The 14,735-nt window shown below is 39.8% G+C and overlaps 1 protein-coding gene across 2 annotated transcripts in view; it reads left to right on the top strand.

Moving 5' to 3' along the window:
* The window catches only part of LOC126251397 (structural maintenance of chromosomes protein 1A), a 191,919-nt gene that overhangs the window by 22,397 nt on the left and 154,787 nt on the right, over positions 1-14,735 (top strand). For both annotated transcript variants that reach the window (XM_049951796.1, XM_049951797.1), the window contains exon 4: positions 5,823-5,971. In XM_049951796.1, coding sequence (XP_049807753.1) covers positions 5,823-5,971 — 149 coding nt within the window. The remainder of the gene's footprint in view (positions 1-5,822; positions 5,972-14,735) is intronic.

The following is a 14,735-nucleotide window of genomic DNA, read 5'->3' on the forward strand; positions in this document are numbered from 1 at the left end:
GTGGGATCCGTACCAGATCGGGTTGACGGAGGAGATAGAGAAGATCCAAAGAAGAGCGGCGCGTTTCGTCACAGGGTTATTTGGTAACCGTGATAGCGTTACGGAGATGTTTAATAAACTCAAGTGGCAGACTCTGCAAGAGAGGCACTCTGCATCGCGGTGTAGCTTGCTCGCCAGGTTTCGAGAGGGTGCGTTTCTGGATGAGGTATCGAATATATTGCTTCCCCCTACTTATACCTCCCGAGGAGATCACGAATGTAAAATTAGAGAGATTAGAGCGCGCACGGAGGCTTTCAGACAGTCGTTCTTCCCGCGAACCAAACGCGACTGGAACAGGAAAGGGAGGTAATGACAGTGGCACGTAAAGTGCCCTCCGCCACACACCGTTGGGTGGCTTGCGGAGTATAAATGTAGATGTAGATGATAAGAGATATTTGTACAGTTGAACTTCATTAATTTTAATTATTATTGTTGTCTTGCGTAACAAACATTCATTACACTCATTAAGATTGACGGTCAGGCACATTGAGATCACAGCATACAGGGTTATTCATTAAGTACCTCGTGGTTTCAGAAGACATCTATGTGAAAACAACAAAACATACGAAAAATAGAGCAGCTCTCCATGCTTTTAACTCAAATTACACATGCTCTATTTAGACACTGTTTGTGATGCAGCAAATGTGAATTGTGCATTCATTTCATTGCCGCTGCTGTTGCACCTACCAGAAAGGTGCAATGACAGCAGCCTGCGTTGGAACTCTGTTCACTGGGTTGCCTATCGATAGGTACGAACTAATTCAGTGCAGCAATACACAGCAGACTGTTTGCATGTACTGAGACACCTGCCCACTAGTGGTGCACTCTGCAACTACATCGCAGCACTTATTATGAATCTAAACTGATAAGTGTCATTTACTGTACACATTGTAGTTTTCACACAATCATGTTCTGAAATGGTGGCAGTACTTATGAATAACCACGTACTGTGCATGAATCTCAGTTTGTGCACATATTTTAATGATTCTTTTTGTCAGGGTTTTGTGTTGGCCATTTTACTGCTCATAAGCGATCATTTTTCTTTCTCACTTGTAATGATAATACACAGAAAACGTAGTGTGCTGTAACTGTTGTACTCATTGATCACATGTGGAAATGCAACTTCATCCTTGTTAACAATGTTGGTTTGTTGTGTTGAAAATATTGCTGGCAGTAAAATTCGAATGCTGAGTTCATTGTTAACTGTGCTCTGCAAACCGTATGTGGCATGGGCTGTCGGAAAGCACTATCCATTGAAGCCTGTTGTAGAATTCTTTCTAAGTATCCAGAATTCTAAACCCCTCACTTGGTCCAGATTCAGCGATGACATGGACCCAATATGAAGTCACCTTATTTTCATCCCTTAATAATCTCAACACCTACTCCATTCATTTCATTTTGTCCTCTTTATATCACCAAGCCACTTTCTTGCGTGTTAGCCTTCACCTCGCTGGTAGCTCATCTGCACTGACAAGCAGTCCTTTCCTCAGTATGCTTAAGGTTCTACTGAAGTTTTCACAACCAAGTTTACCATCTTGTCATAATCCAGGAACAGATCTCTCATGACATCACTCACATGTAACATTATTCACACACCTACTGGCTGCTCACAGATAAGTATCCTCCTCAACCGAGCGAGGTGGCGCAGTGGTTAGCACACTGGACTCGCATTCGGGAGGACGACGGTTCAATCCCGTCTCCGGCCACCCTGATTTAGGTTTTCCGTGATTTCCCTAAATCGTTTCAGGCAAATGCCGGGATGGTTCCTTTGAAAGGGCACGGCCGATTTCCTTCCCAATCATTCCCTAACCCGAGCTTGCGCTCCGTCTCTAATGGCCTCGTTGTCGACGGGACGTTAAACACTAACCACCACCACCACCACCTATCCTCCTCAAAGCCACGCAGGACGGGTATAATGAAACGTCTTCTCCACCAACCTTACAAGTAATTTTCATTGTGCACCCCATTTCAAAGCAATTTTCTACAACCTCAAATCCACACAATGACCTTGTTCATCTATATGCTTTCCTGCTCCCAACCCCAATCCCTGTTGGTGCAGATCTACCCAAGTCTCAGATACAAAACAAATCCTGAACATCCACCAGTTACCAGTATAACCGCATCATCACTGAAACCACTGTGTAGATTTCTATGTGGATCAGACCTCAAAGGAAACTCTTCATCTGTAGGAATGGACACTACCAAAATATCATAAAGAACTAACTGGACCTTGCAGTTGTGAAACATAATGTGGTGTACTTTAGCAGCCGCTTCACAACTCATACCATCTGGGAACAGCTACCACCCCTCCCCATACCAAGTAGGTGTATCTGAATTGCACTGGTGTGAATTTCCTTCGACCCTTATGGTTTCAATCAGTGCTAGTCTTTGTCCTCCACATCACTCATTTCCTTTTCCCTCTCCATTTAACTGTTTGCATGTCATGCTCACACTCCCCAATTCTTCTCTAATACACTCTAGCCCTACTTTTGTCTTCCCTTCCTTATTTCTTTCTCTTTGTCCAGATTCTCCACACTTCCCTGTGTGTTATTTTCTCGGCAAAGCCTCGTCGTGCACCATACCATGCTACTTGCTTCCCAGTATGTGTGCTTGCCATATCCCTTACATGACCTACATGTTCCACATGAGCGTGTCCGAACTCCCTCCCTTTCCTTTGTCTCTGTGGGAAACAACCACTGCAGCCAAGATTGTCTCTTGCCATACACACAAGCAGCACTTCCATGTAGGATGTAGAATACGAGGTGTGATTGGAAAGTTTTAAGAATGGATCCGCTACTGCTTACTGGTTTGGCGGGCAGGTACACAGTGGGTAGGGAGTGAGTCATTGCCTTGTCCTTGAATGCCCTCTGACAGGAAATTGTTTCATTTATTCAGTTCATTGTGGCAGCCGGTTGAGTGCAGGTCTGTTAGTGCTCGTTGCCGGATTCTGTCTGCATGAAAATGGACATAAAAATGGAGCAACGAGTTTGCGTGAAATTTTGTTTTAAAACCGGGAAATCAGCTTCTGAGACTTATGAGTTATTAAAAATAGCTTTTGGAGATAATTGTATGAGCCAGTCAAATGTTTTTGTCTGGCTCAACAAATTTAAAAATGGCCGTGAGTCATTTGAAGATGAACCACGGTCCAGCCATCCTTCCACCTCAAAAATGAATGAAAATGTTATGAAAGTTCGTGACTTAGTGCGCTCTGATCGTAGACTTCCAATTAAGTAGGTGGCTGATGAACTTCCTTTAAGTTTCTCTGCAATTCAGGCAATTTTAACTGAAGATCTGAACATGTGTCAAGTGCCCGCAAAATTCATTCCAGAAGTGTTGTCAAGTGACCAGAGACAATACCGACTTGGAGTGTGTCAAAAACTGATTAATCAGACTAAAAATGACCCAGATTTATTAAATTGGTAATTACTGGTGACAGATCATGGGTATATGGATATGATCGTGAAACCAAAGTGCAGTCTTCGGAGGGGAACACTCCAGGTTCACCACGCCCGAAGAAAGCACGACAAAGTCGATCGAAGGTGAAGACAATGTTGGTGATTTTATTCGATTCTACTGGTATTATGCAACGTGAATTTGCCGTAGGAGGACAGACAATTAACCAGGAATACTACAAATATGTCCTTAAGCGTTTGCGTGAAAAGGTGTGGAAGAAAGGGCCTGCATTGTGGAAAGGCAGGAGTTGGATTCTACACCATGACAATGCTCCGGCTCATCGTGCCTTCTCCATCATTGAATTTTTGACCAAATTCAAAGTACCTGTGCTTCCACAACCACCATATCCCCTGATTTTGGCCCTGTGGACTTCTTCCTGTTTCCTAAACTGAAATTTTCACTGAATGGAATCCATTTGACTGGATTGAAGACATCCAGGCAAATAAGGAGAGCGTCCTTAACACACTTCAGGAAAAAAATTTCCAGGAATGTTTCCAAAAGTGGAAACACCTTTGGAGTCGGTGTGTTCAGTCAGAAGGGGACTATTTTAGCATGTAAGTACCATCATTGTACAATTACAAGCCCATTCTTAAAACTTCCCAATCACACCTTGTAATTTTTAACCAGAAAGTGGTGAGGGTTTTTTTACAGTCAACAGTTTTCCACTATCCAATTTTCATAGTTCTGCTGGTGAAAATGTCTTCCATCCAATGCCTTATCTGGTCTGATATTTAGTTTACTAGATGCCATCTCCTGAAGTGGGTATGTAGGGTGTCGACCCAATCCCCACGGTCTAGAAATTTTTTGGTGTCATGAACAGAGCAAGCTGGACTCGCGTATCTGGTTCATCTGAAATTGGTGTTAGCCCTACAGAGAAGTAATTCATAGCATAAAGAGTCATCTGATGCACAAAACACATTCCATAATTTTATAACACAGTAATAGCAGCGATACCTGTCTGCAGTTTTATACATCTGCCCTCTTCGACTTCATGACAAATGGCATGACTGGTGCCCCTGTCTAGTCACATTGGACACTACATTGCTCCAATACTTTACAATAAACAGTGGAGAATTTAAGAGGTGACACATCATGTCCAGTGTTCTTCCCTTTGTTGACTGACTTAAGTTGCTTGTAATTCCAGATTCTTTTATCTCTATGCACATCATGTACAAGGAGTTGAAAGCACTGCTGATTAATTTTCAGTCATTAAACTTTGTGGGATGCATTACTAGAATTCAAACAGATGTTATCATTGACAACAATTATGGCAAATTCCTTAAAGAATCTGTACATGCGCTTCATGCTTCACTGTCGGTGGTTGTTTTTGAAACATTGTTTGTATTTTAAAGTCTTCTAACTTTACTAATCTATTAATATATTGCTCCAGAATTGTGCTGCTTTGTCCCCTTCCTACATGCCCACAGTATCTCAGTCTTTCTTCTAGTTTGTGTGTGTGTGTGTGTGTGTGTGTGTGTGTGTGTGTGTGTGATGAATACTTGTTACATAATTTTAAGAGGAAACAGTAGAAATGTAATGTTTTCACACTCTCCTTGTATTATATAGAGTTATCATTTGCACTTCAATTTTATTTGTGGGGTCAGCAGACTGTTTCAGTTTTTGTTTGACACTTAAAGCTTTAATATAATGTGTCCATGTAGTTTCAAGGAATATTGTATGGTTGGGAGAAGTGGGTATTCAGCAGCAAAACCTTAACCAGTTTTGTGAATGCTGCAAGATGAAAACTTTGGCAATGGTTTTATATAAATGCTTAAATTTTTGAAAGTATTAAAATATGTGTGTTAATTAATTTTTTTGCAAAGCATAAGGAATTGAAAACACTGCTGATTAATTTTCAGTTATTTGAACTTTATGGGAAGAGTTGCTAGACCTTCAAACAGTTATTACCACAAAACACTTTTTGCTAGGTGAAGAACGATGGGATCAAAGTATCAGAATAAAAACCAATCTGTATTACTCTTTCCATTGTGTTCAGGTGCTGTGCATTTACTGAAATTAAATTTTGCTAGACATTGTGATATGAGCTCATAAATCACTCGGAATGAAACTGCTTGGGTTTTGGGCATGCAATAGTGTGAGAATGTTCAAAAAAATATTCAGTATTAATTGACAAAATTAAGATTTTTTTTTAAGTTATATTGTTTCTAGTCTATGCATTACTACCGTAATTGGATAACTGTGCCATACTTAATAGAAATTTAAAAATGTGATGGAGATTTCCACTTTTACTGTGATAATGCATGTTTTAATTAACTCACCATTTCTTTTATCAATTTCAATAGTTCTTGTAGCTTGTACCTCTTTTTCAGTCTGTTAGCAGCCAGGTGTATCTTGCTGATTTAGAAAAGCTAGGCATTAATGCAAAGGCCAAGAATTTTCTTGTATTTCAAGGGGCTGTGGAATCAATAGCAATGAAAAATCCCAAAGAGCGGACAGCGCTGTTCGAGGAAATTAGTGGGTGAGTTAAAATAATCTTTCTTGTTATTTTATTCATGAGGGCTGGAACATATCACAGCTTTTACCAGAAATGTCAGCGAGGAAGAAAACTGCAACCTGTCACAATATTTTAATGAAAAATTTAAACAATGGAAAATCTAGTATAATGGCAATACTATGAAACAGATAAATTGCTGCTCACCATATAGTGGAAATGATGAGTCGCAGACTGCAAAACAAGTAAGCTTTTGGTCAAAAAACCTCCTTCTGAATTAAGAAACACATGTACACGTACACATACACATGAACGCACAAACAAACACGTTCACAGAAATGCAACACACACACACACACACACACACACACACACACACACACACGAGCACTTCAGTAGCCATAGACAGTGGTCATGTGTGTGTGTGTGTGTGTGTGTGTGTGTGTGTGTGTGTGGGTGGGTGTGGGTGTGGGTGTGGGTGTGGGTGGGTTTTTTTTTCCTAATTCAGAAGAAGGCCTTTTGACCGAAAGCTTACTTGTTTGGCAATATTTTCGTTGTGCCTGTCTGCAACTCAGCATCTGCACTATATGGTAAGTAGCAATCTATCCTGTTCATAATATTGTCATTAATGAAAAATTTATTTCTTCAATCGTCAAACTAATTCCTGGCTTTGACGTAAAATTAGATGGCAGTGAGGATTTCTTGTACAAATTTAACTTTTTATCTTGAGCAAAATGTGCTTTCTATGTTGCAATTTAGAGGTCTGCATCATTGTTTTGTGACACGCTGAATCATGAGCTAGATTGGAGACAACATGTCTTAATATACAAAGTAAATTTTTTCTCATCATGAGCCTAGGCCCGAAACTAGTTAAGGAGAAATAAAATAGTGTGGGCGGTTACAGTCTTCTTCCTAACTGACATTCTTACTTCTCTCCTTTTTCAAATGTGACTTCTCATTGCCTGTCCAGACTGATGAAGACGTTCTGCATCATATATATTTACTAAAAAATGAGCCGTTGTAATTTGATGTGGAAATTCAGCTCTGGGATCAATTATTTGTGTGAAGAGGGTAGTAAATGCATGAAGAAACCAGTGACAGAAGTTAAATAGAATACTTGATAAATACATTGTGGGATGAAACAAGAGGCCATTCGTCAGCACGAGCAAGGTGGCGCAGTGGTTAGCACACTGGACTCGCATTCGGGAGGACGACGGTTCAATCCCGTCTCCAGCCATCCTGATTTAGGTTTTCCGTGATTTCCCTAAATCGTTTCAGGCAAATGCCGGGATGGTTCCTTTGAAAGGGAATGGCCGATTTCCTTCCCAATCCTTCCCTAACCCGAGCTTGCACTCCGTCTCTAATGACCTCGTTGTCGACGGGACGTTTAACACTAACCACCACCACCACCACCACCACCACCACCACCATTCTGCAGCAGTCACAATTTTGACAAAATAGCTCATGGGTGAAGGGCCAGACGTCGATGTCCAACAGACACACTGTTATGGCAAGCGACCATATTGACATCAGTTGTGCTATGATGGCGGTGTGGTTGCTAAGCTCAAAAACTGCACCTGTTGAATGCTGACATCTGTCCATTGAACCATGAACTATTTCATCATGAATTACGCTGGGAGAAGCTAAAGAATCAGTCCCTATATATCCTAATTGAATGTGCCTATTGATCTTAGCAACACCGTATCATTATATGCACTTGTATTAAGGTAAATGCACTGTCTCTTCACAGTTATGTTCTAAGCCACCCACCAGTTTTGGCCGAGATATTCTGAAACAATTGTAAAAGAAAGTGGAGTCTGAATGACTGCCCTTTTGGCTGTTATAAAATGCAAAAGAACTTGTGCATCTGTTATGTATATGTGTTTATCACGTTTGTAAACATACACTAAGCAACACATTAGATCAAAAATTGTGAGCAGTAGGAATCATGGATTATCTTAAGACGAACTTTTTTCTGAAAAAGATTAAGCCTCAAGGTTTATCGTTCACTTTTATTTTAGTTCTGTGACAGATAACAAATTTTACAATAATGCTGACAGAAAATGTAACTATCCTTAAAGGAAAAAAAGTGTGAGCTGAGTTTTCAAACAGTTTCACATGTAATTGGCTTTTGTATGGAAAAGTCTGAAATATTATAGTGTGCAGAGAAGTATGTTGCAATCGGGGCAGTACCAACTTGCTACTGAGTAGGTGGTGCAGTGGTTAGCACACTGGACTCGCATTCGGGAGGAAGACGGTTCAAACCCGTGTCTGGCCATCCTGATTTAGGTTTTCCAGGATTGCTCTAAATCGCTTCAGGCAAATGCCGGGATGGTTCATTTGAAAGGGCACACGACTTCGCTGTTTGGTACCTTCCCCCAAATGGACCAACCAACTTGTTGCTTTCCTGCTTGCAGCAATACATTGTTTCATCTTCTTCGTACAAATCTTGCAAATCAGTGTTATTTTCTGCTTCATCTCACTTGCATGAGTTTTATCTGGAAAGTGTCTTCATACAAGCCTACTGCTGATAGTTAGGTACTATTGAGACAGTGTTATGCCTTTCTGGAAGAGTCCTTCACCAATTTCTTCAGACTGTTCCCACTCAGATATTTCTGCCAGTCGAGAATCCTTCAGTTTTTCCTCTAGAGTTTCAAAAATTTCTTATTCACCCAAGAGATGATATATTTGTAGCAGAATTGCAGAAAACATCAAAACCTTAAGGGTACACACAGAATCTCACCACAGTGCAAGCAAACAATGGCTCAGTAGTCATGGCATCAGCTGTTACATTCACTTCTACTTCTATTAAAATAATGCTGTAATAAACTGACAACAGAGGGCAACACCTGTCAAGGAGCAGGTAGCGAGATGTCCATACATTGCTCTTGTATAAACCAGTCTCATTTTGGAATGATAGTTGGCTGGTGCATCGTGAAACATGGCAACCTGAGATATGCAGGGTTGGGCAAATAAAAGTGGCCTGGATGAGTTGATACGATTGGACATGAATGTACGCATATAACAACACCCCATGATGTGCACACCACGTGTATGCCTGCCATGTGGTGCACACCGGTTCAGAGCATAGTGCGGACTGTGTCAGTGTGAGTGGAGCAGTGCAAAAGGGGTGATGGTACTCACAGTGGAGCAGTGGGTGCTCATTATGGAAAGTTGCATGACAACAAAGTCGTGGAAATGGTGTGGGCAGTTGATTGCTTCGAAGTTTAATGGTATAAAAGTGCCAGTAAAGTGTGCCATGCAGTGGCTAGTGTGAAAATTGCTTCAGAGAGGATCTGTTTTGAACAAGTCAAAAAACATTGCAAAACGTGCCTTCTCACCAGAAAATTGGCTGCAGTTCACCAGAAAATGCTTCAGAGTCCTACCAAATCAGCCCGACACTTGTCGCAAGAGGTTGGCATATCACGTGGACCTTCACATGCAACCTACCAAATGTCAGTGTTGTTCATGCATTAAAAGTAGCAGATACTCTCAGCACCTCCAGTTTTGTGAGCAATTGTTCACTGAGCTAACAATGAATGGCTTGCACATGGATCTGTTCTTTATGTCTGATGAGAGGAGCTATGTCAACTCACAGAATCACAGGTACTGGGCAGCAGAGAATCTGCATATCTTCCCCAAAACAGCAGTGCAGGATCAGAAGGTTGGGGTTTGGGATGCAACATCTGCACAGCATATAATTGGTCCCATCTTCTTTCATCAGACGCTGGCTTCGGCACATTACATTGCCAACATTTTGAAACCATTTGTGGCAGGATTAACTGAGGAGAAAAAGAATTACAGTTACTTCCAGCAGGATTTAGCAACTGCCTGTACAGCCAGCTGAACCTTGGAGCATGTTTACACAGTCTTCATGCCTGACAGAATTGTTAGGAGTGGTCAGTCTGGCCATCCAGGTCAACTGAACTGTCAGTGAGCAATTATTTTGTGTGAGGCATCCTCAAGTCTAATATGTATCACAACAACACTTATTGTCTTAAAGAGCTGCAACAGAACATTTCAGATGAGACTGCAGCAATTACAGCAATCCCACTTCAATCCTCCTTGAGCAACTTGCTAACCAGAACCAAAAAGTGCCAAGAGATGAATGTGATAACTTTCAGCATCTGCAGTAGCCTGGTTAATACTCTATTTCCTTTCCTCAGCTGTGTTTCTTTGTTCCCTGGAACTCTGTTCTCTGGGCCACTTTAATTTGTCTTTTGAGCACAGTTTCATGGCGTGAGTTGCACTTGAGCTTGGTCACCAAAGTGTTAATATGAAGGTAACTGAAGATGTTGGTGTGCCCTTAAAATTCTTAGTGCCACCCAAACTAAAAACCCACTGTTGGCCATTAAAATTACAACATTATGAAGATGGCTTGCAACAAATTTCAAAATGGCATGAAGTGTACTACATGCATGTAATACCTGCACAAAGTAAGTAGGAGTGATGCTGCCTACATTCTCTAAGTAAGGAAAGAACTGCTGCTAATGTTGTTTGCGATCCTAAGAATGTCACGTGAATATGGAATTTGTGGATTCTGGAGGGCTGTACTCAACATGATGCAGGATCTCAAGTGCCCCACACAGCTAATGCCTGAGATGACAGCTGTATTGTTCCCTTGGTCGTGCAGGGTGGTATGGCTATATCATGTACTTTGAATCAGGAAATGGGGTTATTTGCAAGCGAGAAAAGTATCCCTATGGAAAGTTTGAGAATGTCTGGAGAACCACAGATTGTCAGCACAACAACCAATTTTGAGGCTTCTCTTGATACACTAAAAAGAGGTGTGTCAAGAGTGGTGCGCTCAGTGACGATGTTTAACATAGGAGCTTGCATCATGTTATCATTTCAGATGATTCCCATTTCTGCGTACAGCATCACAGTATTTGTGTGTGAGGGCTCAGGGAGAATGAACATCTGCAGATTTCATTTGTAATTGTCATGAGGGCCGGCATGGACTGATGGTAGGGGCTGCCGTTGTGTACACAACACACTAATCTCTGGTTCACTTATCCAGTTACTTGGATAAAAGCCATTACATTTTTGATGCTTTAGGGCTAGTGACTGTGTCCTGCAATCAAGGTCTCTCAGTGAGACTCCATATTCCCTGTACTGCACTGGACCTACATTGACACACAGTGTGTTGGGCTGATATTCTGACAAGCTCATTTACCAGATACCTCACTCACTGAAAACATTTAGTCATGGGTTACCAGGATACAGGTATGCCACCACTTGGCAGGCACTATGATTTGAGGAATTCTTTCATGGAGTTGAAACAGCATTGAATGACATATCCATATCCGATGTCCAAATTCAGTTTGACTTAAAGCCCAGTTGTGTTAGAGCCATTGTTGCTGCCTGAGATAACAGCTCTGTGTACTAAATTTCACAATATACCAAATCACTGACAAATTGAATTATGGGCCATTCCATGCCAAGTAGTCTTATTTCGGAAAAATTTCCGTTATGATCATCACGGATTTTGATGAAATTTTGTGTGAACATGTGCATGTTCCCAATTAAATGGTAAAGTTTACTTGCAGAGATATTGTCATAGTGCAGCTCTCAACAGTTTACCCCTGAGTTTTTGACAACTTTGAAACATAATATGTTTGGCAATATTTCCTTGGAGGAAACAAAACTAGGCCATTACGTACAACTTACACACATTCTTTATTCAAATAATAATTTTAAAAAAAACTGAACAATTTTCATATAGATAGTTTGATGTAAGTCAAATGAGATGACACAGTTTCAGAGACTTTACTGGTTATCATACAGATATGTTTTTATGTATACAGTCTTAAGCGGCAAGTGAAAATTTGTACGAAGGCCAGGAATCAAACCTGGGTCTCCTGCTTACTAGGCAGGTGCGTTAAGTCATTAAGCCACCAAGTCACCTTAGCACAGCGGCTCGCACAACTGGCACACCTCCCTCCTCGATCCAAATTCTCACAGCCAATTTACTTTAAACTCCCCTTACACGTGAACTGAATTGCAAGGCTCTCCCTGTTCTGGAATAGCTCCCTGGCATCTAATGTGGGGCGGCAGTGAGAATCAGGATCAAGGAGGGAGGCATGCCAGGGTAATCCGTGCAGTTGTGTGAACTGCTGTGGCAAGGTGGCTAATGCTCCTGCCCAGTAAACAGGAGACCCAGGTTTGATTCCCAACCTTAGTACAAATTTTCACACGCTGCTTCACTCTACGTACATATTATGATGTAAAGTCAGCCAAAAAATTGCTGCTTGGAAAAAATGTGAAGTTAAGTCTTTTATATCTCCAGAAGTAATTGTAGGATAAAATTGAAACTATGCGTGTAATACTTTACAGCATGAGACCTTAGAATATACAATTTATTTGTCATACTTCTTTCCAGGAGTTTACAATTTTAGGGCAAAATTGAAAATTTTTGTAAAGAAATCAGAAATGGGTATTTTTATCCCACTTTTACACAAAAGTGTTTCCTGCAACCCTTTGAAACCATTTTCATTATTTGAAACCACTTAAAAAATTTGATTTGGTTTTGTTTTCATGCAAGCATATAATGGCGTAAAAACAAAGAAAAGGTCCCTGCGCAGCAAAAATACACCCATATTCTGCTGATACTCAAATTAAATCTGACAGTTTAATATGTTTTACAGTTATTTAGTAATGTTTGAGAAAAGTAAAAACAGAAATCCTAATCAATAGGAAGTGAATTTGGCTCAGAAAAATTTTACGAACTGTAAAAAAAGTAGTCTTTTGTTTTTATTTTAAACATCTGTAAAGTGTTCAGTTCTGTGAAATGGGAAGGGTATAAAGAATCCAATAAAAAGGATGGCATTCTCTTTTTTGTGCCTCTAATAATGGGAGTTAATCACACTTGATAAATTCAATTTTGTTTTATGTGAACTTAGTCTGTGAAATGCCTATGGGTTTCAAAATAAGTCTGTATTCCAGCACTTTTAAATAAATATACTGCCTGTAACTATTTGACAATTTCACACAGAAGTTATCACAAGGTACACAGTTTATAGAAAATACCATATCAATAATTAACAATTGGCTATATTTCTGTTTGTTTCATTCTTATGGAGCCTTGTTCAAACTATCTGCATTTTTATTGTTGCATAGTATAACAACTTTAGTGAAGATGATTTTTTGAATATTTTTGAATTATCTGATGAATAAGTTGATTCATAACATTAAGTCAAGTCAGATAATTTTATCCAGCTTCCAAGGCTGTTTATTTAAAACATCTGGAGACAGTTTTCAGCTTCATCATCACTGTCTGATGAGGACTTTTCACCAAATGAAGTGGTAATTCACCAGATGAAGATTTGAACTGTAACTTATCATCAGATGGTATTTCATCCATAAAATGAACAGTCATCACCAGGAGTAAACATCTGTGTGTGAAGAAGCAAACAATGTAAAATCCACGATGGAATGTAACAATATTTTCATAATATTGTGTGTGAAGAAGAAAATTTAAAATCACAGAGTGCAATTGGAAATCAAATTGCAGATGCTATGGGTGTAAATCATCAAATTCTTCATGCCAGTAAAAGTAATCATTTTGAAAATTGTGCTGACTGCACATTTGCTGACTGAACTGAAGGGCAGGATTAAGGAATCCAATCATAAGGAACAGCTGCAAATTTTAACCACGACACCTGCAAGCAAGACAATCGGAGAATCAGAAACATCTTTTGTGGTGTAGGAAAGAATAGTAAAGTGTTGGAAAGCTTAAAGCAAAGAAGCACATTGTAGCACTTCCAGAAAATCAACCTGGGTGACAAATATAAGCAGAAGTCGGTAGCAGAAGCCAAAATTTTTGAAGATTAAGAAGTCGGTAGAGAATGCCCTGGAAAAAGAATAGTATGCCAATTAGACTTTCGGACACAAAGACAGAAATGCCAAAAATATTGTTGCTTTACAATTTACTGGAAACATATATACGTGTGCTACAGGAATTGAAATAGGCCAGAAATAGGGTTTTCAAAATTTTGTGAACTTAGACCAAAATGGTGTGTAACGGTTATATCAGCTGGAATGCAGCAGATTCAGCTCTTTCATAGAGCCTGTCACATGCAGTTATTGTGTATAGGCATTGGACCCATACCACTCAGGACAAGAAGCAAATGACAGTGTCTGAATTTATTGAAAAAATAGGGGGGAAAATTTGGAGTTTGTCATGTCATCATTACATCACCAGGCATCAAAGTTTGCTTTTCAGTGCCTTTAAATGTGAACTAAGGAAAGATGAGTGTATTATTATGATGGATTTTGCCAAAAATTATTCATTTATTATTCAGAATTCAATGCAAAGTTTCCACTGGGAAAATAGTCAAGCAACAATCCTTCAATTGTCATCTATTTTCACCAAAATCAGAATGTGGAATTAGAATATCTGCAATGTCAGTGACTGTCTACTACATGACATTTATAGTGAACATGATATTTAGAGCGCATGGTTTTATTATTATTATTATTATTATTATTATTATTACTTTTTTTCTGATCAAATATGTAAAAACATGGTTTGCACAGATATCCTGCAGCCGGTATTTCAGTAATGGCTCCAACACCAAATGACAACATTTCAAAAATTTTATCAGTTTGTTGTAATTGTAAAAGAAATTTTAGGAATTATTTAGCTGCATGTCATAGTAAGTCACTTTGCAATGTGACTGAAGGTACAACAAAGTGATGAGCAGTGAGTGCAGGTTTGCAACTGCCAGTTAGTATGACTTCCTCTGTCATTTAGTAGTCAGTCTAATGCCTGTAGATCGGTTTTGCATCT

Source organism: Schistocerca nitens, chromosome 4, assembly GCF_023898315.1.
Source record: "Schistocerca nitens isolate TAMUIC-IGC-003100 chromosome 4, iqSchNite1.1, whole genome shotgun sequence".
In the NCBI taxonomy this organism is placed as follows: Eukaryota; Metazoa; Arthropoda; class Insecta; order Orthoptera; family Acrididae; genus Schistocerca; species Schistocerca nitens.